This window comes from Artemia franciscana, chromosome 12 (assembly GCF_032884065.1).
Source record: "Artemia franciscana chromosome 12, ASM3288406v1, whole genome shotgun sequence".
NCBI classification, from domain to species: domain Eukaryota; kingdom Metazoa; phylum Arthropoda; class Branchiopoda; order Anostraca; family Artemiidae; genus Artemia; species Artemia franciscana.
The window spans coordinates 15313993-15338436 of record NC_088874.1 but is presented as its reverse complement, the minus strand read 5'-3'; the positions used below and the strand labels follow the sequence as shown (position 1 = coordinate 15338436).

Here is a 24444-nt window from a genome sequence, read left to right as displayed (position 1 = left end):
TTAAAATCAGCATTAAAATGTGATTCTTTTGATGTAGCTATTGGTACAAAAATTCCATTTTCTAGACTTTTGGTTACTATTGAGCCGGGTCGCTCCTTACTACAGTTCGTTACCACGAACTGTTTGAAATGTATTCAAATACAGTTAAATAGTAGACAACAGCAATCCGACAACGCTGTAGACGTGGAGCTACTGGTCCTTTTCGGCAGAACTGCCACTCTTTAGAAAAAGATCCAAAATCAGCTTATAAAAAATCTATTCGATTTTTTGTCTTGTAACCACAATTTAGTTTTTTCAATATTGATTAAAAAGAAACTTTCAAAAAATAAGTTTTGCAAAGAAGAATAAAGAGCTGTATTAAAACAAAGACGAGCAGAAACAAGTCATATGATAATTCAAATGAACTGACATTTCCACAAACAGGAATAGGGCTTTCGCCCCTAAGGCCAGAGGGTTGGTTCTTTATGCGCTGCTGATTTTTTTTTTTTTTATTTAATCGAGATGTCTTGTCGGCATGAAATTTTAGAGTAGATCAGCGTTGAAAATTGAATATTTTGCACTAAGAATCAATATAACCTCACATTTCTGTAGAATTTGTTTTCCTTAAATAGCTTTCCCTGCCCCCCGTCCAAAATTATAATCTTTTATACGCCGCAGACCCCCTGGCTCCATCCAGTACTCCCTCTCAGTTGGATCCTTTTAGCCGTTATTTTTGTTCCCGAGAAATTGTAGATATGGTGTTTGGATAGCCTAAATGTACATAGTATCTTTTGATTTAGCTTTACCATTTCTATCAAGTACAATTCAGTGTCTATTTGCCCTCCCCTCAACATTACCTAAAAGTTTCCAAAATGGACAGAAATGAAATCAAGTAAAAATGGACAAAAAGAAATCAAGTAAAGCTTAAAACAAACACTGAAAACAATAAGAATAAGGTTATAAATCCTCTAAATGCCAGAGTTAAATTTGCGCTTTAAGAGATAATTTGTATTTTGAGCTTAGCATTTTTTTTTTTTTTTATATATATATATTTAAAAACACTACAGCTTAGTGAAAACAAAAGACTAATCAAGGTAAAAAAAACTAGAGAAATCGCCAATAAGTGTAGCAGAACCGCTCCCAAATCTTCTAAAAGGCTTGAATGTCATTCGTGCTTTACCAACAATCATATTTATCTCTAACAGCTTGTTTACTGTTAGTCAAAACACCAAAAAAGGAAAACAAAGAAGAAAGAAAGAAAATCACAATGATATTCAAGGTTTCATTGTTGCCCCAAAAACTCTTTGAATGAACACTTGCAAATGAAAGGGCACTTAGATATTTTTTTTTTGGGGGGGGGGCAACCCTTCTCATATGCCTTGCAGTTTTTGTTCGTTTTAAATTTGACTTGGTTATCTATTCTGATTTCTATTTATTTTAAAGATACATCTATGCAATATTTTTTATCTTTATGCTCGATGTGATTAATAACTTGGTTTCAGTTCATTTCAGGATTCATTTATTCAATCATAGTGATTCTGTTTTTAAATTTTAATCCTGTTTCTCTTTTTAAATTTTAAGTATTATATTACATTACTTTTTTGCTAGTCTTAGGTTTTAATATAGCTCTTTACTTTCTTTGATTAACTCCTTTTTTGGAAAATATTTATTTAAGTTAATCTCTGTTCTTTAAGACATGGCTTTATTTTTGGTCAACTGAAGGAATATTTGTAAAATTTAACAGGTTTTCTGCCGTAGGTGTGGGCAATTTTTGAAATAACACTTTAACCATATGACTTTTGGTAGGTTATCATTAAATATGATTGCTTGTTGTGTTACTTTTTTTTAAGTAGTTAGTTCTTAGGATGGGAATTCAGAAGTAAGTTCAGTCTTGCATAGCTAGTAAATCCAAATTCCTGCAACTGGAACTTGCATTATTTTTTTTACCGATGGGAAACTTTATGGCTTTTATTTGAGCGAAGCTAATCTAAAGCACATTTCACGAATATGTCACATTTGACCATACACGTGGTATACTGTGTTGGGTACTAGACCATAGAAGAAAAAAAAAAGAAAAATATTTTGCATTTTCTCTGCTGTTACGAATCGATATAACCTATGATTTTCAGATCGTTTCACCTTCATTAAAATTGTCTTTGTCCTTTAAGCATTTAATTTTAAAATAAATGAGTAAACGCATATTTGTGGTTTTTCAAATCTAAATTCATAAAGAAAAGTTTTCTTGTCCTATTTTGGGTCCCAATTGATCCGACACATTTCTTTTTCTCATTAAGCTTCCGTTAACCTAAAGACTTACGGCTGTAAGTTTCAAATTCGTCAATTATGTCAAAATTTTCTCGGTCAATATCCAGGCCCTCTAGGACTATGTACTCTATATAAAAAATGTTATCAATATCTATACGATACTAGCCATTTGTCAAGTTTCTGCTAGTTTTTATTAATTCAATTGATTTTTTTATGTTACAACGATTCTCCAGCAACTTAAACGTCGTTTCGATGCCCCATGTGAATGGAATGGCTCTAGAGAGCCTTTATCTTTATCAAACAGTTCGTGGTAACGAACTGTAGTAAGGAGGGACCCGGCTCAATAGTAACCAAAACTCCGAAAAACGGAATTTTTGAGTTTTGAAAACGGAATTTTGATACCAATAGTTACATCAAAGGAATCGCGTTTTGATGCTGTTTTTTAATATATAAGTTTCATCACGTTTAGTTATACCCTTAAAAAGTTACGAGCCAGAAAAAATTTGCCTTATTTTAGAAAATAGGGGAAACACCCCCTAAAAGTCGTAGAATTTTAACTAAAATCGCACCATCGGATTTAGTGTATCAGAAAACCCTACTGTAGAAGTTTCAAGCTCCTATCTACAAAAATGTGGAATTTCGTATTTTTTGCCAGAAGACAGATTACGAATGCGTGTTTATTTGTTTCTTTCTTTTATTTTTTTTTTTTTTTTCCAGGGGTGATCGTATCGACCCAGGGGTCCTAGAGTGTCACGAGAGGGCTCATTCTAACGGAAATTAAAAGCTCTAGTGCCCTTTTTAAGTGACCAAAAAATTGGAGGGCACCTAGGCCCCCTCCCACATTCATTTTTTTATAAAATGCACCGGATAAAAATTTTAAGACAACTATTTTGTTCAGCATAGTCGATAAACCTAATAACTATGTCTTTCGGGACGACTTAATCCCTCACAGTCCCTGGGGGAGGGGCTGCAAGTTACAAACTTTGACCATTGTTTACACATAGTAATAGTTATTGGGAAGTCTACAGACGTTTTCTGGGGGACTTTATCCCGTTGGGGTGGGGGTGGGTCGGGGGAGGGGGTTACGTGGGAGGATCTTTACATGGAGGAATTTATCTTTAGGGAAGAGAATTTCCATGAAGGGAGTGCAGGATTTTCTAGCATTATTTAAAAAAAACAATGAGAAGATAAATTTAAAAAAAAAGTTTTTTTCAACTGGAAGTAAGAAGCAGCATTACAACTTAAAACCAACAGATAACGTTACGTATATAAGGGGGTTCCTCTCCTCCACAATACCTTGCTCTTTACGCTAAAGTGTTTTGGGTAATTTCAACTATTTTTTTCACGGCCTTTGTGAGTCAAGGGTCATTCTTAGAGAATTGGGACAAGATTCAATCTTAAGTGCAAAGAGCGAGGTATTGACGAGGGGGCGAACCCTCTCGTATACGTAATAAAAATATACAAATATAGAAGTTCGTTACATTAATTAATTCGTAAGTTACGTATATTTATTACTAATAAAAACGTTCTTAAAAAAATAAAAAGTTCTAGTTGCATTTTTAAGTAACCCAAAATTGGAGGGCAACTAGGCCTCCTCTCTCACCCTTTTTTCAAAATCGTCCGATTAAAACTATGAGAAAGCTATTTTGCCAAAAAGAAAAAAAAATATGCAAATTTCGTTTTGATTATTCATGTGCGATTAGCGAAAATCAAAACATGCATTAATTCAAAAAGTTCAGAAATTAAATTAAAAAAAAGTTTTTTTAACTGCAAGTAAGGAGCGAGATTAGAACTTAAAACGAATAGAAATTATTCCGTATATGAAAGGGGCTGTCCGCTTCTCAACGCCTCACTCTTTACGCTAAAGTTTTTTATTGTTTTAAAAATTAGAGTTGTGTCAAGAGTCAAACGTACCGAGTCTAATTTTTGGCTTTGACCTCGTCACAAGTGTCAAATGAGCTCTTGGCTTTTCCGACCTCATCACAAGTGCCATATGAGCTCTTGGCTCTTGTTTTTTCAAGTGAAAGTAATGAACAAAAGTAAAACTTGAAACGAACAGAAATTATTATGTATGTGAGGGGAATTGCACCCTCCTCAATACCTCACTCTTCACACTAAGGTTTTTCGGCATTTTGAAAAAAGTTACTTTTTGATCTAAGTAACCGAACACGACCCTTGTGTTTTAGGAGTTGTTTTTATAGAATTGGGACAAAATTTAAAATTTAGCGTAAAGGGTGAGTTATTGAGGAGGGGGAACCCCCTTGTACACGTAATAATTTCTGCTCCTTTTACTTCCTTACTTTTATTGTTCCTTACTTTCAGTTGAAAAAAATTTATTTTTATTTATTTTCTGGTCGTTTTATACATATCGCCAGGAAATCTGGTTCCACCTCCACGGAAAAATCCCCCTCCCCACATAAATATCCTCTGTAGAATTCAATCCTGGTGAAAATTCACCCCGGACAATTACCCTTAACACCTCCACGCCTAAAACTGAGTCAGTAAAGAGAAAGCATATATATAGAAATTACAGAGATATATAGAATACAGAGACATATATAGAAATTTCGTATATAAATTCCCAGCAAATTTCCCCAGTATACAATTTCCCCTGAAAAGATCATCCCCTGGAAAATTCTCTTTCCATAGAAATTTCTCCCCGTGCAAAGGCCCCCCACCCAGTAAAAAAATCCGTCCGTCCTCCTTTCACCACCCGAAAAATGTATGCATACTTACCAAAATGCTAATACTTTAAAAATACTATACGTAAACTATACGTACTATACGTCAACAATAGTCAAATTTTATAACTTAAAGACCTTTCCCTAGGGGCTGTTGGGGTCACGTTATCTCCAAAGACAGTGATTAGGCCTTTCAACTATGCTGAACAAAAAAAAAGACATCTCATAATTTTAATCAGACGATTTAGGGAAAAAAGTAGCATGGGAGGGGGCTTAGCTGTTCGCCAATTTTTTGGTCACTTGAAAAGGACACTAGAACTTTTGATTTCTGTAAGAATGAGCCATCTTCCGATTTTCCAGGCCTTCTGTGTCGATATCGATACGAGCACCCCCTGGGAAAAAACAAACAAATAAACACGCATTCGTGATCTTTCTTCTGGCAAAAAATGCAAAAATTTCACATTATTGTAGATAGGAGCTTCAAACCTCTGCAGTATAATTCTCTGATATGCTGAATCCGATGTTGTGATTTTCATTAATATTCTATGGATTTCAGGGGGTCTTGCTCCCTTTATTGAAAATCAGGCAAATTTTCTCAGGCTCGTAACCTTTGATGGGTAAAACAAAAACTTATATATTTAAAATCAGCATAAAAATACAATTCTGTGGATATATCTATTGGTATCAAAATTACGTTTTTTAGAGTTTCGGTTACTATTGAGCTGGGTTACTCCTTACTTACAGTTCGTTACCACGAATTGTTTGATCTATTTTTTTATTACACTAAATACTACAATCCTGCCTAGGGCAAATGGATCGTTCTCTTTTTTGAGTGTTGGTGTCAAACCTTGTAAAAGGTAATTAAAATAAAATCATCTTGCCTTATTTTGGAAAAGTCACAATCCAAACGTCTTTTCGTCTAATGGGAAATCATAGACAGTGTTTTCGGATTTTAGAAAGCTTGAATCTAATTGAAATTCATCATTTTTTTGTCCTTATTCTCTTTACACTACTCGGAAAATATCTCGAAATTACAGCTTGCTGCTCTTCTGGGAGTGGCTCAAATTTTACTCTAGACATTGTGCTAGAAAAGTGGGATAAAATAATTTTTACTGTTTGCAAAAGGTTTGGAAACAGTAATTAATTTTTTAAAATCTAAGCCAAATGAGGAAAACCAATGAGAGGAAGTGTGGTCAAGGGAGACAGCTACTAAAGTGACCAAACAATTGAAGCACGATGAGCTATTGACTGGTTATTAGACTTTGAACAAAAGAATGAATCATGTTCCTTGACAGTTTATTTTGCAGAACCCTAGCTACAAGTAACGCCTGAAATGTCTCATGTTATGTTTCAATTAAGAACTCCCCTGGGTCAGTCCTAGTAAAATTCGACTTTTATAACTCCCTATTTGGAGATTTATAGGTTGTTTAAATGCTAGTTTCTGGCGTCCCAGTTATTGTCCTCATTTGCCAGAAACACCTTCTGTATATGCGCCAACGGAAAATATTGACCAAAAGAAAAATTTTGCTATATGATTTGCTGCACAGTGTAAAAACAACCCTAGAATCTTTTAAAAATGCATTAAAAAGTTTTATATTTGAGTGCAAAATACTAAGCACAAGCGTATCAACTATTATTTCATATATGTAGAAATGCTCTATTTTTAACCCTTGAATTCGTAAAATATGCAGCTCAAAATCAGTTTTGTAAAAAAAAAACTTTGACAAAAATGTTGATTGTTGTAGCCTACAGTGTTTTTTTCTTTTTCTTTCTTTCTTTCTTTCTTTCTTCGTATGTCTTTTTTCTTAGGCAGGCTATAGTTGCAAATATAACTTACTGCCAAGTTTCAATTTGATCTTATCAACAAAGACAACGAAGTATAATGAGTTTACTCACTGCCCAAATATAAACAAGATTGTTACTTGTGTTGAGAAACTGATAAGGAGTGTCTTTGCCCGTATTTCCCATTTTCAGATTTGTGATATGATTTTCTCATCTTATCTTTTCAAACGGAAACTATTCCTATTTTTAAATTCCTTATTTACAATCGTAACAGATGAAAAAAGGCTAAATCACTTAAAACGGAGAATAGCTACGAATTCAGTGGACCCTGCTTTAGAATAAAGAACCCTGATGTTAATATATATAAAATAAAATGTTAATCCATTTAAACTTTAAATTTAGCTCAGTTTAGAAAAATACTTCTTCTTTTTATCTTTGTTTTTGTTTCTTATGCTGTCTCTTTGGCTGCTCATTTTGCATATGGGGTATCTTCCGCGGGGGGGGGGGGGTTCCTGGGAGGAGGATAAAATTGGCACCAAGTGATTTAGTATTTTCAAGGTTAATTTTCAAACCTTGTCCTTTTGCGTGAACTATCGAAACATTAGAAAATTCATTTCTTTTGCTGTCATTTGTAACTAAGGCACTCAAATCACCTGAGTAATCTAAGGATAGTATTTGCTGACGTTCCAAATTGATTCCTTGTTTTCTTGTAATCTTTACCTTGTTACTGAGGACAAAGTCCATCAAAATAATCCATGTAAACGGGATAGTACACAACGCTGTCTAACTCCTTATTCTACACCGAACCAACTTTTATAATTTCCTACATTAAATACAGCAATATCATTCTCCGTAGCACTAGCCACTTTAACGCATTTATTTCGTATGTCATTAAATTGAACCTTTTGTGTCTGCTGAATCAAATGCCTTTTCTTTATCTATAAAACTTCAACAGGGAAAATTTTGTCGACGCACCCTCTTCCTAGAACCATATTGTTCATCTGTTAAACTTTATTTACAGTTTCTCTTAGTCTAATGAATATCATAAAGAAACCTTTTGGGCTTTTGGCAGTTTGATTCCTAAAATTTCAGTTTCCTTTCTTTTCGTTTTTCTTTTAAAAAGTCGGAATTTCATTAAACTGTAAAGTGCTGCTACAGTTTAAGGCTGTAGCTCATAAAAAAAGAGTATCTTTAAAGCTTTGTTTGAAGCTTAGGAAGGTTGTTTTTCAACGGACATTATATTTTGGCGCTTTAAGCAGTTCTATCGAAAAAATAACTTTAGAAAACAAAATTAGAAAAAATTAGGTATTTTTAACTTACGAGTGGGTGATCGGATCTTAATGAATTTTTATATTTAGAAAGACCTCGTGTCTCAGAGCTCTTATTTTAAATCCCAATCGACATTGAGACTCTGATTTTCCTTTTAAATTAATCTATTGATTCTTAGAATTTCGCTAGAGCTCACGCCATATGAGCTCTTGGCTCTTCCGATCTCGTCACAAGTGCCATACGAGCTCTTAGTTCTTGTTCTTTTATAAAGTCGGCATTTCGTTAAATTGTCAAGTGCTAAGACAGTTTAAGGCTGTAGCACATAAAAAAGTGCATTTTAAAGTTTTGTTTGAAGCTTTGGAAGGTTATTTTTCAATGGACATTATGTTATGACGCTTTAAGCAGTTCTATCGAAAAAAATAACCTTAGAAAACAAAAAATTATATAAAGAAGGCCCTAATTATATTAAATATAAATTTTCATTTGATGAATGTCGATGTCGAGTTAACTCATTTTGTTATAGATTAAATAAAATAAACTAGTTATTTTAACTGAAAGTAAGGAGCGACATTAAAACTTAAAACGAACAGAAATTACTCCGAATATGAAATGGGTTGTCCCCTCCGCAGCCCCTCGCTCTTTACGCTAAAGTTTTTAATTGTTTTAAAAAGTAGAATTGTGGCAAAGAGTCAAACTTTAGCGTAAAGAGCGAGGGACTGCGGAGGGGACAACCCATTTCATATACGGAGTAATTTCTGTTCGTTTTAAGTTTTAATGTCGCTCCTTACTTTCAGTTAAAAAAACTAGTTTTTTTTATTTAATTCCTGAACGTTTTTGAATTAATGCATGTTTGATTTTGGCTCTCCGTACATAAATTATTAAAATGAAATTTGCATAATGATTCTTTTTTTGGCTAAATGGCTTTCTCTTAGTTTTGATCAGACGATTTTGAGAAATAAGGGGTGGGGAAGGAGGCCTAGCTGCCCTCCAATTTTTCGGTTACTTAAAAAGGCTAGTAGAACTTTTAATTTTCAACGAACGTTTTTATTAGTAAAAAATATACGTAACTTAAGAATTAACTTACGTAACAAACTTTTATATTCTTATATTTTTATTATGTGTACGAGGGGGTTTGTACCCTCGTTAACACCTCGCTCTTTACACTAAATCGTAAGTTTTGTCCCAATTCTTTAAGAATGACCCCTGAATCAAAAAGGCCGTAGAATAAATAGTTGAAATTACTAAAAATATTTAAAAAGCGAGGTATTTATCTCCTCCTAAATACCTCGCTCTTTATGCTAAAGTATTTTTAGAACCCCTCATATGCGTAATAATCTCTGTTCGTTTTAAATTTCAATGCTATTCCTTACTTTCATTTGAAAAAACGTTTTCATGTTTATTTTTTCATTGTTTTTTTTTATAGTAATGCTAGAAAATCCTGCGCCCTTTTCATTGAATTTTTCTTTCCCCATGACATATTCCTCAAAGGAAAGATCCTCCCACAAAGCTCTCTCCCATCAACCCCACCCCCCAAATAAAAAAAAAATCCCCATGAAAACGTCTGTACACTTCCCAATAACCTATATGTTATATGTAAACACTGGTCAAAGTTTGTAACTTGCAGCCCCTCCCCCATTGATTGTGGGGGAGTAAGTCATTCCCAAAGACATAGTTATTATGGTTTTCGACTATGCGGAGCAAAATAGTTATCTTAAAATTTTAATCTGTTGACTTTTGGAAAAAAATTAGCGGGGGAGGGGGCCTATTTGCCCTCCAATTTTTTTATCACTTAAAAAGGGCACTAGAACTTTTCATTTCCGTAAGAATGAGCCCTCTTGCGACACTCTAAGACCACCTGGTCGATATGATGACCCCTGGGGAAAAGAAAAAACAACAACAAACAAACAAATAAACACGCACCCGTGATTTGTCTTCTGGCAAAAAATATGAAATTCCACATTTTTTTAGATAGGAGCTTGAAATTTTTTCTATAGAGTTCTCTGATAGGCCGAATGCGATAGTGTGATTTTCGTTAAGATTCTATGACGTTTAGGGGATGTTTCCCCCTTTTTTCCAAAATAGGGCAGATTTTCTCAGGCTCGTAACTTTTGATGACAAATACTAAATTAATTCAAACTTATATATTTAGAATCAGCGTGAAAATTCGATTCTTTTGATGTATCTTTTAGCATCAAAATTCCGTTTTTTAGAGTTCCGTTTACTATTGAGCCGGGTCGCCTCTTACTACAGTTCTTTACCACGAACTGTTTGAAAAGAAAATAATTCGGTATTTCGGGGCTTCTGACATTATTACTCCTTTGCGGAAGTTAGGCTCAAAATTGAAAAAGGGTTATATTTTTTCTCTGGGCCCCTTCCACCTCTTAGTTCGTTTATTTTCCCGTTAGTTTTCACCTGTTTTCGCTTTATAGTTGTGTTATCTCTTAGCAGTTCTTTCGTTAGTTGAGTTATGGTTGTGGTATATATGTTTTATCGCTCGTATAGTTGTGTTATTTTCAAATTATACTCCATAATAGAGAGGCTCCGAACACCCAGCATTGTATATTAAGCTTTGAATTTTACGTTTTTTTCTAACGTGACCAGATTCGTCCTGTGCCCTTTTCATTGAATTTTTTTCCCCCATGGCATATTTCTCCAAGGAAAGATCCTCCCACATAGCCCCCTCCCTCAACCTTACTCCCAAAACCAAAAAAATCCCCCTGAAAACGTCTGTACACTTCCCAATAACCATTATTATGTGTAAACACTGGTTGAAGTTTGTAACTTGCAGCCCCTCCCCCAGGGACTGTGGGGGAGTAAGTCATCCCCAAATACATAGTTATTATGATTTTCGACTATGCTGAACAAAAGGGCTATCTCAAAATTTTGATCCGTTGACTTTGGGAAAAAAATGAGCCTGGGAGGGGGCCTAGATGCCCTCCAATTTTTTTGGTCACTTAAAAAGGGCACTAGAACTTTTCATTTCCGTTAGAATGAGCCCTCTTGCGACATTCTAGGACCACTTGGTCGATATGATGACCCCTGGGAAAAAAAAAAACAAAAAACAAACAAACAAACAAATAAACACGCACCCGTGATTTGTCTTCTGGCAAAAAATGCAAAATTCCACATTTTTGTAGATAGGAGCTTGAAACTTCTACAGTAGGGTTCTCTGATACGCTGAATCTGATGGTGTCATTTTCGTTAAGATCCCACGATTTTTAGGGGGTGTTTCCCCCTATTTTCCTAAATAAGGCAAATTTTCTCAGGCTCGTAACTTTTGATGGCTAAGACTAAACTTGATGAAACTTATATATTTAAAATCAGCATCAAAATGCGATTCTTTTGATGTAGCTATTGATATCAAAATTCAACATAGTTTTAGTTACTATTGAGCCGGATCGCTCCTTACTACAGTTCGTTACCACGAACTGTTTGATACCTGTGTTAAACTGTATTCAGCTGTTAACCTTTTTTTTTTACTTTATTCATACTCCGTCAGCAATCGTTTTATACAGTTTTGGCTGGTATTAAAGGTATATCATATGATTATTAATATAGCAACAGAAATTAGACAGGGATAAAAATCAGTTAGGCCTATCTGCTAAAAAGTAGAAAAAAATCTTGAGAAAGTAAGAGACAAAGGAGGCTACTCCTGTTTGAAAAGATAAAAGAGCAACATTTTTGAAACTAATGAGAGAATCAAGATCACTGGCGATGAAAGGCAAATAATTTGTTCTTTTAACTTTCTCTTCAATTGTAAATGTTTACTCAAATACATAGATCTTTTGTTATATATTAACTTACTAGAAGTTGGATTTGGTACTTTAGTAGAAAATTTAGCCCTGAGAGCATATACTAAAGAAAATATATTCCTATATTCTGAAACACGGAAGGAGAAGAGGCAAGTGAACGAGATGAGGTGACAAGGGAGTGACAAGAATATATAAATTAAAAAAAATGTTTCTTTGACTCTGAGTCTTGAAACGCAAGAGTGATAAATTCGCACCTTTCATTTTTTTTTTTTTACATTAATTATTGATTATTTTGATCAATTCTTTACTGAACTTTTATTTTATTCGTATTTAATATGCTTGGAAGCACAAATCTGACTTCTATTTCTGAAAGTAATTAAAGCCATTTAGGGTGATAAACATTTGTATAAAGAATTCTTATAGCTTTATTTTCTATTACCTGGAGAGATTTAAGACTATTAAAGAATATAGCAATGTTGATCATAATTGGACAATTATTCAAGTGTTTTGATTTGCCAAAGACCATACATTCTGTCTAAGAAAAATGTCTAAGATTAAGAGAAAACTTCTGATTTGCTAATTTCGTTACTCCCTTCAAACTCTCAATCAAGAATGAAATGGTTTAATCTTCCACAGTCTCCACTGTTTCGTCGGCATACGTAAGTGATGAACTGTAAATGTTGAATTAACAAGACAATTTGGTGGATCATTAATGTAAATATTAAAAATAACAGTGGCCCCAATACTGAGCTTTAAGTAGCCCCAATGTCATCCAGTGATTCGCTCTATGACAGACGGCTTGGATATTAAGTTAAACTTCGCGGCTCTCCAAATACGACGTGATGAGATCTAATGCTAATCCCTGAATTCCGAAGTTATTGTTTCTCATGCAAAATAACAATAATAGTGTCAGTTCCAATTGTTAAATAACAAAGGAAAACAGGTCTTATTTCTTGTGTTTTTATCTATGGTGATTTATTACACACGTTTCTAGTAGCATTTCATTTATATATTCTTTTTAGGGTTTACAACTCCTCAGGTCACGATGAAAGATGGACAAAGGTTTAGCAGCGCACGGGCCTATCTATATGATGGAAAAACTAGAAGTAATTTATTTGTACTGCCAAAAGCATTTGCCACCAAGGTAATTTGTATTTTTAAATTAATTAAAAAAAAACTTTTTCTGGGAGGAAAATCTCTGAAAGAAAAATAAATAGTCAAAATAACACTTATGACGATTAAAAATAAAGTCCTGTTATAATTCAAACCTAAAACGACAAGAAATTACCAGCAATTAATAAATGAAATTCAAAACCGACAATGATGCAAATGCATAATCACATCAGACATAAGTAGTGGTGTTTCTGGGCTCATAGGTCTGGCGTTTTGAGTGATATTCGGCTTTCTACAAAAAAAAAGTTTTTCGCAAGTGAGCTAGCTCGAACATTGTGGATTCATACTTGTCTAGAGTTTCCGCTTGACCAAAATTATCTTTAGAAATACCTTAATCGCCCGAACACCACATTGGTGAATGCTCCAATGGCTTCTGATATATCTCCCCCACCCTCTAAGATGGAAAAAAAAATTGAATGAATGCTGCACTAGATCCAGTTTTAGAGCCTAAATTTGAATCGTAACTTGATTAATTTCTGTCTCTTTACCTGGATTCTAATAATATTGTTACTATGTGAGCCATACTTACGCCAGACTCCAAGCTGAAACTGAGAGCTTTGTTTGGTAAAGATAGTATTTGCACATTGCATGATAACCCCGAAACCCTTTTGCTCATGCCACCTAAGTGTGCACGTGCAGGTGATTTTTGATACTTTTACAATACCGTCGTCTTTATGCATTGGTGATGTCGCCCTTTTCCCAAGAAAAGTTTATCCAACATTCAGTCTTGGGTCTTTAGGCCTATAATAATCTCAACTGCATTCTGTAAACTTTATAAGCTGCTTTATGTTGATTAATTAAAAGAGAAATGTAACCTCCTGCCACACAATTTTAGTTTTCAGAACAAAATAGGGTTTGCTAATGCACTTGGTGCCGTAGCTCATGTTGAACAACTTGTTTACCTTGGTCTTCCAATTGCACCATTCCTAAAGCAAACTCTATTGCTGTACGTCTCATGTCTTATTTGTCCTAAATAAAAAATGTTTCAACCAAACCATCCTTACTAAACTATACAATTTTACAGCGCTATGAGATTTCCAATACAAGGCACCATTTTGGAAGATTTTCACACACAGATTAACGTTAACTCCGTTCAGTGTTTTATTTTTGCAAAATATTTACTTGATTTTCCATATATATATATATATATATATATATATATATATATATATATATATATATATATATATATATATATATATATATATATATATATATATATATATATATATATATATATATATATATATATATATATATATATATATATATATATATATATATATATATATATATATATATATATATATATATATATATATATATATATATATATATATATATATATATATATATATATATATATATATATATATATATATATATTTATATATATATATATATATATATATATATATATATATATATATATATATATATATATATATATATATATATTTTGTCGTTGTTGCTCGTACAATATCTGTGTGAATAAATAAGACAATACCTGACCCAGTTTATTGCTTGATAGACAACTGACAGTAACCTGAATGATGTTTTTTTGTGTGTGTTTTTATTGTGTAGCGTTTTTGTTCTATTTCCTAATAATTGAACTTTAATAGAGAGTAACCTCCATCCAGTGAAGTAAAAATGACAAGCTTGTCCTCATTCACCTCCATTTTATTGTTTTATTATTATTATTATTATCACACCATAGAGTGATGTAAAATATCCCCTTATTTTCTTTTGGGCTGCTTACCAGTGTTAGGATTTGTATTCAAAGAGCTTTCTACTTTTAGATTATTACAGTAAAGTCTAATGGAAAGATAAAGGCCACTGGTGTTGAATTCAACGTATTCGGAATGACAAGACATATACAAGCTCGTAAAGAAGTTATTGTTTCCTGTGGAACAGTTGGATCTGCCAAACTCCTTATGCTCTCTGGAATTGGTCCGAAAAAACATCTACAGGATCTGAAAGTATTTGTTTTATTCCTACCTACACACAGAGGGGGGGGGGTCTATTCTAAAACAACTGAAAAAAACGACCCAAAATTGCTTTCTTTCCAGTAAAATTTCTGATCTGCCTTAAGAATCTGGTTACATGTATCCCTGGATACTTTGCTAAAGATTATAAGTACCGTATATAAATGATATATAACATTTTATTTAGAACTCTATTTAAAAAAAAGTAGTGCTAGATTCTTTTTTTTACTTTTATTGGCTATCAATTCTTCCTAGTACCTCGGAGGAACAATATCCAGCGCATTTGCTTTTCGAAACAAGGTATAATCGGTCAAATAAATATTCTTCCTTATAAGAGACTAAGAGACTACTGATAAGGGAGATTAATAAACTGAATTATACTTATATGCATATTTTGCAATTTATAAGAAATTATAATTTCAGTTGTGACTTTAGGGCTATCATTCATGTTGAATTTCATTGCATAATTTTTATCAAGATTGCAGCTCTTTCACGGATGTTTCATTCCTATTTCCAAAATTAAACTAACTTTCCATGTTCTAATATTAATGATGAGCGGCTCTAAAATTGACACACTCAGAAAATTTAGAATCAGCATGAGCAATATGTTTTGTTGTTGCACATATTACCATCAAAACTTTTTACTATAGAGTTTCAGCTTTTATTCAAAGGATCGTTCTTTGCTTACCGTTTTTTATAACGAGTTGTCTGATCCAAGACCACTATTTCCTCATTTGACCCCCCCCCCTTTTCACGTTTAAGTTCAGTATTTGTATAGCAATGCTCCCTGTAGGAATTTTATCCCTGACAAATGCAGCACTCCAAATGGCGGCAGGCGTTTACCCCATGGAAAATACCCTCCCCCCTGCAAAAAAATATCCCCTGGAAATTACCCCCTGCAGATTATACAGAAAAAATAAAACGATGAAGTTTAATAGAAAAAAAAAACAATAATATGTTAAAAAATCCTTGAAGAAGACTATGATAGGCAGTGCAATAGCGCTACTTAAGTAAACAATGATGTTGGCACATTTTTTTTTTTTTTTTTTTTTTTTTTTTTTTTTTTTTTTTTTTTTTTTTTTTTTTTTTTTTTTTAGACCAGTGCACTTCGTATAAGAGGAGTTGTCGCAGAAACTTCGAAAAGATTCATTCGATTGGAAATTGAGAGGACTAATGATATTTTTGTAGTCAGAAGTTATTGGAGGGCAAACAGCCCCCCCCCCCCCGCCCATCCTTTCCCTAGACACTTCTGTTCAAAAATTTGAGATAAAAGTTTTGTTCTGTGTAGTTAAAAGGTCCTGAATTTATGTCTTTGAGGATGATAACCGCCCCCACAGCGCTCAGGGAAAGGGTTTTAATTTACGCCCTGGGGGCATTTAAGGTTTTATAGAAAGTGGGATCGTATAAACTTTGGAGGGGGTCATTGGATTCGTAATCAGAAGTAATAGTTCCCTTTTAACAGTCAAAAGTGATTGAGGGCAACCTAAACCTCCCCCCTCCCCCCAACAATCCTTATTTTCACAATACGCATTTGATTGAAATTATGAGGTAGTGAGTTTGTTCAAAATGTTCCATAGAACATATAACAATGCCTCTAAGGTTGACACAAAGTAACAGCGCCCTATGGATAGGGCTGTAAGTTTTTCCCTGGGGGTATATAGATTTTTGTGAAATGAGTTCAGATTAGGCTCATTTGATTTGGAATTGGAAGTTATAGAGCCCTTTTTAAGAGTCAAAACTGATCTGATAGCAACCAGTCCCTTTCCGCGCCCATCATTTCCCCAAACACCTCCAACCAATATATACTTCAGAGGCGACTCATTCGATTGGTAGTTAGAAGTTACAGTGTCCTTTTTAATAGTCAAAGTGATCAAAGTGCAGCAACCCTCAGAATTTTAGGAATGGTATTAAGATTTATTTTTCAGGTCAACTATGTGAAACTAAATTAAACACTACTATATGTGCCAAGATTTTCAAAAGGGTGTGTGCTGTTAAAAATCGTTGAAAAAGTTTCTCCAGCATACAAATAGCATGCCAAACTATGAACCTTAAAGAAAGACCGAAAAGATTTAAACTTTTATTTTCTTTTTCACTGACAAAAACTATATCAAAATAAAACTTTTTCTACAAAACGAGCAAACATTAAATTTGAGTAGGGCTGACAAACCCCGCACCTTTTCAAGACTAGAAAATAAATTGCACTTCACTGAAAACAAAATATATTTTAAATATTTTCTCTTTCTTTACTTTAATAAATAAAGAAGTATTAAGACTTTAAATAATAAATATCAGAATATATATATATATATATTAAATTGACAATCCACGGCTATTATTTTCTTTAGTAAAGTGCACATTATGCTCTGGTCTTGAGAAGACATGGGGGTTGTCAGCCCTACTCCTTTTAGTTTTTGCTCGTTTTGAGTTTGACTTTGTTATCTATTGTAATTGTGTTGCGAGAGCAACACTTTGGTTTTGTCCCGTTTTTTTTTTTTTTTCTATCCCGCCGATGTCGGCTTATTCCTGGAAACTGGTAAGGGTCTAACCTGTGCGGTTTTTACGGAAAGTGTGGACCTCAGGCCGGATTGATGAATATGGCATTACATTTTGGAAAGCTCTGCAGAACTCTTATCTGGGGCCAAAAAGGATGGTTTTTGCTTGTCCACGAGCCAGAACCTATGGTGTGCGAAGTGAAGTGGAGTTATGTAGCCTATGTCAGAGAGGAGTATCTGAAGTTGTGCAGCCAAGCTTCCGTTTCATTACACCATGTTTCTGCTTTCGAGTGAAAAGCTCCGTTCTAGCAGGCAAGCAGGCAGGCACCACTTTCAAATTGAAGATGGACTAAAATCTATACTACTACTACTACTAATAACTCACTGCAGCACCAAGCCGACTAATGATATTGAATCTTTCATGACTAATACAAACTAATACAACTAATACTAATACAAAAATCTTTCATGAGATATACTAGTTTGAAAGTTTCAAGGGGTTGACAATTTCAGTAGTAGGGTACACACTGAGACCAAAAATAAGCCGATACCAATTGTGAGACCTGTAGGGGACTTGCAAGGAAAGGTCAGCTGTTAGCTCATAATCATCTTTGGCAGTGAGGGGTTTGCAAATTTTGCTATTTGGTGTACCTATTATGTGTTTCCAGTGTATTTGATGATAAGACCGAGTTGGTTCCAATGGTAAGACAATTAGGGGACTTGTAAGTAATAATCGTCTGTTAGGCTACAATCATCTTTAGTGAAGAGGTGTTTGTAACTTTTGCTAGTTGTTGTAGCCTACCCAAACTCACTGTAACCTAGAATTAAGTGTTTACGCAACGGGTACAAACGATAACGTGAAATAACGAGGCAGTTTCGTAATAATTAATAGAGTTTCATCTATGGTATTTTGATCCTGAAAAGTTACGGATAGCTTTATAATACCAACTAGATTATATAAGATATTGTTCCAAGTCTTGATCCGTCACGATGTCTACGATTGAAAAGGATAAAGTTCAACTGGCTGCAAAGTCAATTTAGTCCCTTCTTTCGATATTCTTTTGTTATTGTTGTTTTTTCAACGCTGAGAAATAGCCTTTGATCATGTGATTACTGGTCGCGTTCTTCTTTAAACATAACGTTTTAAAAGCATAAATGTGCTGACAACTTCAGCGTTTAACCGATAGCAAAGAAACAAAACCAAAGTGTTGCTCTCGCAACACTTTATTCGGTGAAGCCGGACAAAGGTTGCCGCAACACTTCACGTTGCTCAGGCAACGTAAGTCTAGTTTCCGTTCGTTTTGGGATTCATTTGTTTATTAATGGTAATTTGTGGTAGTTTTACACGAGGAAGATAGGAAAAATTAACTCATCGAATTTGACAAAACTTTCGTACAAAAAACTTAATTAATAAGAATTTGTTTGGTTCCCAAAGCCAACTATGCTTTCAAAGGAGATAAACCTTCCTAAACATTTTGTGGCCATATGTTTTTATCTTATTTTTGATGATTTTTCGCCTACATTTTTCTTTATCTTCTTTTTTTTAATTTGGTGCCTGCTACTGCCAAATATTGTAGAATTTTATATGGAACATAATTATAGTGTGTAAATTCCTCTTTTTCCCTTTCCTTAGCACTTGTCAACGAAATAAAAAAAAATCAAATAAAAATGTGAAATTTTGAAAGCCCAGTTTTCCAGGGGGGGGGTATTTTCCCTTTCCTTAGAACTTTTCAAAGAAACTGAAAAAAAAACTCAAATAAAAGTGTACAATTTTGAAAACCCAGTTTTCTAGGGGGGGGGGGGCATTTTCTGGGAAAGAATTTTTTGCGGGGGTTATTTTTAGCGGCTGGTATTTCTGGGGGGGGGTATTTTTCGGGGGAGTAAACATCTCGAACTATTCAAATGTAGATTAGAAGGGGGTTGAATATCAAAAATTAATTATAGGCCTATCATTTCTGCAGCTTTCAAGGCAGGTTTTTCGATCCCCTGAAAATTTCTTTACGGCATTCGGAATGCACCCCCACCTTTACGACTGTATTCACAGCAGGACATTTGAGATTCTTTTGAAACAACGAATCATTTTGCCTTTTATCCTTACCCTTTTTAAGTAGCGAACAACGATGCTTTCTTTTCATTTTATTTTTGCCAGTTCGTGAAACTCATCTTAAGGGTTTAATTTTCTAAGTTTTTGACAGTATATGTTGAAAATTAACTTGAAAACTCCGTAAGAAAACACGTTTCCCCACCAGAACCATCCAAGTAAGGTTACAGTGTAGATTATGCTTTGGTCCTGAAAAGGCATGAAGGTTGTCAACCCTACCCATGTTAATTTCAGCTCGTTTTGATTTTGACTATTATCAGCTTAATAACCTCAGTTCTTCTTAGGATATTGCTGAGATGTCTTATTAGCAACCAGCATAAATACCGTAACTTTTGATTAAGTCAGCAATTTAAAGCAACACTTAGTTTTAAAGAATAATGGGCCAATTTCATAACTGTGGGAGGTTGACATGCCTAATGTCCCTAGAAAAATAGTTGCTGGGCCGTTCAACTATATTGAATAAAATGGCTCTCTCAACATTTTGATTGGAAGTTTTCGGAAAATTATGGGCTAAAGAGGAAGGATGATTGCCCTCCAGTCACTTTTGACTCTTAAACGGACACTAAAACATTTAACTTCCAATCAAATTAGCTCCTTTAAAATTTCAATGATATTACTAGCTATGATAGAGCAGCATAATGAAAGAAAGGTTGAGATGGCTAGGCCACGTTCTACGGATGAAGGATGACAGATTACCGAAGATTGTCCTTTTTGGCCAACCGTCTGGGGCTACACGGAAAGCAGGTCGTCCTTGTCTGGGTTGGGAGGATGTCATAAATAAAGATTTAAAGGAAATGGAAACTTCCTGGGAGGGTGTAAAGAGGGAGGCTTTAAATAGATTAGGTTGGAGGAGGAGCGTGCGTAGCTGTGTTGGCCTCAGGCGGCTTGGTGCTGCAGTGAGTTATTAGTAGTAGTAGTAGTAGATAGAGCAGCACAGCCTATGTTATTTTTTATATGCTCTTTTGAAAACCTGAATGCATATAGTCTTTTCTGTTTTTCTTTCTCTTGACAGATTTCTACACATGGACAATCCTATCTAAACAGTTTGCCTTATTCTTGCTTGACAGAAATATTGATACACTGGTGGCTTACACAGTCGAACCTGAGAGAAAAGTTATAAAACAATAATGTATCAGATGCGTCCGTTTTGATAATTTATTATTGAATGAAGGTATTGAAAATAATCTAATAGAAATTAATGTTACATTAGAAAACAGTGTTTTAGGGGGGGGGGCGTATTATTAAAAAAATTTCTTGTTAGACCATTATAGTATGTTAAAATATCTTGTCCTCTTTTTTCTTTTGTATCTGATTAATGAGTATTCGTTCTAATTAGTTGAAGTCCCTTTTGTTTTTTTAATTTTTTTTTTAATGAAAAAAGAAGGTAAGTAATACAGTTATAATTTCATTTTGCAAAGTTTCTGCTACAGAGAAATAATTGCCTCTTCATAATTACGGCTACTTAGTCGGAATGGTCATGAAACACTCTACATAGTCCCAAGCATTTAAGACAAAATTCAAGGTTCTGTTATCTTTTTTCCTTCACATGACTCAGACTCTTTTTGAATTATTTTTCAGATCGACATTGTAAAAGATCTTCAAGTCGGCCATAATCTTCAAGACCATATAGGGAACGGGATAACGTTGCTGCATAAAGACAATGCTGTTGCTCCCCCTCATCCATTAAATTTCATGGCACATCTTGATTTCTTATTTAATGGAAAAGGCCCATATACATCCAACAATGTGGAGGGAATGTCCTTTACTGCGTCGAAATACTCAGAAAATCCTAATTGGCCGGATATTCAGATACACTTCTTTGGCCTTTCTTTAACTGCTGATTATGGGATTGTAATAAAGCCTAGCATAGGGATATCAGATGAGGTAAGCTGTCTGTTGTAGGTATTTCAATAAGGTATTAAATCCTAACTGACACTTGGTCTGAGTGAATTGGAACTTAAGTTGTTTTTGCGCTGCACTATCTCTATTCCATGGCTTTGACTTTGACTGGTTGAAAGCCAAAGTAGGTTGGAAGTCTGTAGTAGGATTTTTTTTTTCAGAAAACACTTGTTTAACTTTTTTTAATTTTGAAGCCGTATAGAAAAAGAATCTGGAGAACTATTCATTTACGACTCTTAAAAACATAGTTTCCTTTCGATTTCTAAAAAAATGAAACCCACATCGCAGCCGTCCTTTCTGCATAAATGACCGGGATGATTTAAATAAATAATTTATGTTAAAATAATATAATATAAAGTTAAATAATAAAATAAGATGTTAAAAGACCTTTATGTTGAAACAAATAATAATGGATATGAGGCATATCGCTCTTTGCCTAGTCAACGCTAGCGTACGGATCGTTAGTTGACTCTGTTTAACTTCAAAATCAAGTTTATAGTTAAGGATTTCAACTTGAGATTTTATTCTGTTAACTGTGGAGTTTTTTGTTTTTTTTTGTTTTTTTTATTTTATTTGGGCCTAAATGATTCACAAGGCTGGAGTTCGACATTTTCCTTTGTTTAGAATTATTAGAACTTATTTCCACCCTTGACTCTTGTTTCTTTTCTTCTTTTTTTTTGCTACTTATAAGCTTTGTCTTGACGAAAACTGGTCATAGGTCAATTTTTCCATTGGTCATAGGTCATAGAGAAAACTTATTTCGTATTTTGTTCTCAAAGTATCTTTGGAGGTTTGAAAAGTGCTGTCATTTATCACATTGCTGACAAGTTTTCTTTTCTAGGCTTGGAAACAAATGTCGGAGCTCTGTGGAGTAGAAACAGCCTTGGCTGATGTAACTTTAGTAAGGCCTAAGTCTCGAGGTCGCGTGAGCTTAAGGAGTTCTGACCCTTTTACCGCTCCAATTATAGACCCCCAGTATTTATCCCATCCTGACGACATCAAAGTTTTTAGAGAAGGTATTCAAAACCTTCATTCTAAGCCTTATGCATGTCAAAATTTATGGTGTTGGCTAAAAGTGACCAGTGTATTAAACAGGAGGTGGTTGGAGTCAGGCATGTAACTAGGGTACATAAGCATGTTCTCGTACATTCGGGTCCCTCCCGTGAAATAATCTTTAAGTTTTGCTCTGTTATAACGAATCCCCTCCGCAAAAAAAGCCAGGACTTTTTCTGCGAAAATGACTCAGACTGCTTGTATTCAATATTTTTAGCTTGTTTAGAATCCAAACTACAAACTTGAACTTTCTATTGGATCGACACCTTAAACAAAACACAAACTTTTAACAATGTAAGACAGTTTGGCAACGCTCGATTCGTCTCCTTCAGCAGTAGAAATAAACCAATAACAGTAAAAACGCACCTCAAAAAGAAAAAGAAGTAAAAAGGGTGATTGGAGATAGGATTGAGAATCACGAAATGATTTACAGATTATTAGAATATGGTTGTGACCGATACTGAACTGCAGACCTCAAACTAGATGACTTCTTTCTCATCGCTTTATCATATTTTCCTGCTCTCAAGCGATTCTACAGTGCAGTACGCTTTAGTGTTCAATTTGTCGTATTCGATGCAGAAGTAATTAGTTACAAATGTGAGCTTTTCTACATATTTATTCACTTGCAATTACTTAATGACATTTACGAGAGCCCCCATCTGAGGGGGGGGATAGGAACTTTACCTCCACTCTTTAATATAGAAGGCAAAAACTGAGAAGTAGTTATGTATTCGATTTAAAAAAGATAAAGTCTATAACCTAGTCGCATTTTCTGAAGACAAGTTTCTTGCGATGCTGGTTGGTTTTTACGGTGGATTTCATAAAAAGTAAATATGACAGATATTATTTGAAATTTGGTGTATCCTAAGGTATACGTATATCCCAGTTAGTGTATATGCAAGGTGCTAAAGATCTTCAACATTATGGAAGACTTGAAATAGGATTTTTCATGCTTTGTTTTTTTTTTTTTTTTTTTTTTTTAATTGAAGTTTTTTTCAATGTTTTGTTTCCGTCGGCTAGTTTTATACCTTCCACTTATGCAAAGGGTTTAGAAAGCACATTAATCTTTTTCGCTAATTTTTTTTTACTGATTTGAGTTTTTTGTATAAAAATGCATTGTAATGTTAGCTTTCGTTTTTAGGCCTGTACATCTTTCTGGATAAAGGATTTAGCTTTTATAATCCACGCGTAAGGCCCCTAATTTTTTTTTTTTTTAATTAAGGATTTATTGGTGATGACTGGATAAAAGGGGACTTTTTGGATGGACTGTGAAATTTACCAAGTAAATAATCTTTTTTTTTTGCCAGAAAAACACCATATTATTATCCAAACGAAAAAAATATTTTATGTATATTAGTTTTTCTATAGGCTAGTGTTGAATCCCTAGACTGACCTCCTCCCCCTTCGTTCTGACTCCCTTGATGAAGACTAAGACTTAAAAGTTTCTTATGGAGGAAGGGCTAACTTTTGTCGACATGGTTTCTGGTTATTTTTAGAAAGAATTATTGAGCAAAAGGCAAGGGTAAAAATATATGGAAATATATCGGTAGGAATCCATGCGTGTAGTGTTGCTGAACTGCAAGACCAAAATTGAATTCTTCCGTCTTCTGACATTTTTTTGACTAAACGTAGCCTACAGGTGTCAAAGAATCAAACTTATGCTTCTTAGCCTAATTCAATCGGCTTCTCAATTTTTCTTAATTTAGTGAATAGAGTTGGACATTTTGTTTCGCTACTTTAAAGTCCCTTCAGATCTTGTTCGGTTTTGCTCAATCCAAAGATTAAGTTTATTTTTTATCTTCTCCTGTTTTATGTTTTTGTTTTTCTGTTGTCTCTTGCTACAGGTTAAATTGTCAAATTGTTTACCGTGTTGAGACATACTTGAAGTTTAAGTGACCTGTAATTTTGATTTAAACAGTGAAATGGCTCTAAGTCCGTCTTAGTTACCATTGAAGAATTTTTGCTCTGCTTTGCTACATCATTTCGAAAATCATTCTTCAGCTTACCCCTTAT

The 24444-nt window shown here is 34.2% G+C and overlaps 1 protein-coding gene across 1 annotated transcript in view; it reads left to right on the top strand.

Moving 5' to 3' along the window:
* LOC136033736 (glucose dehydrogenase [FAD, quinone]-like) overlaps positions 1-24444 on the top strand; it is a 119349-nt gene that overhangs the window by 92816 nt on the left and 2089 nt on the right. Inside the window, exons 5-8 of the mRNA XM_065714629.1 lie at positions 12751-12872; positions 14701-14880; positions 21058-21363; positions 22220-22394. Of these exons, the coding sequence (XP_065570701.1) occupies positions 12751-12872; positions 14701-14880; positions 21058-21363; positions 22220-22394 (783 nt within the window). The remainder of the gene's footprint in view (positions 1-12750; positions 12873-14700; positions 14881-21057; positions 21364-22219; positions 22395-24444) is intronic.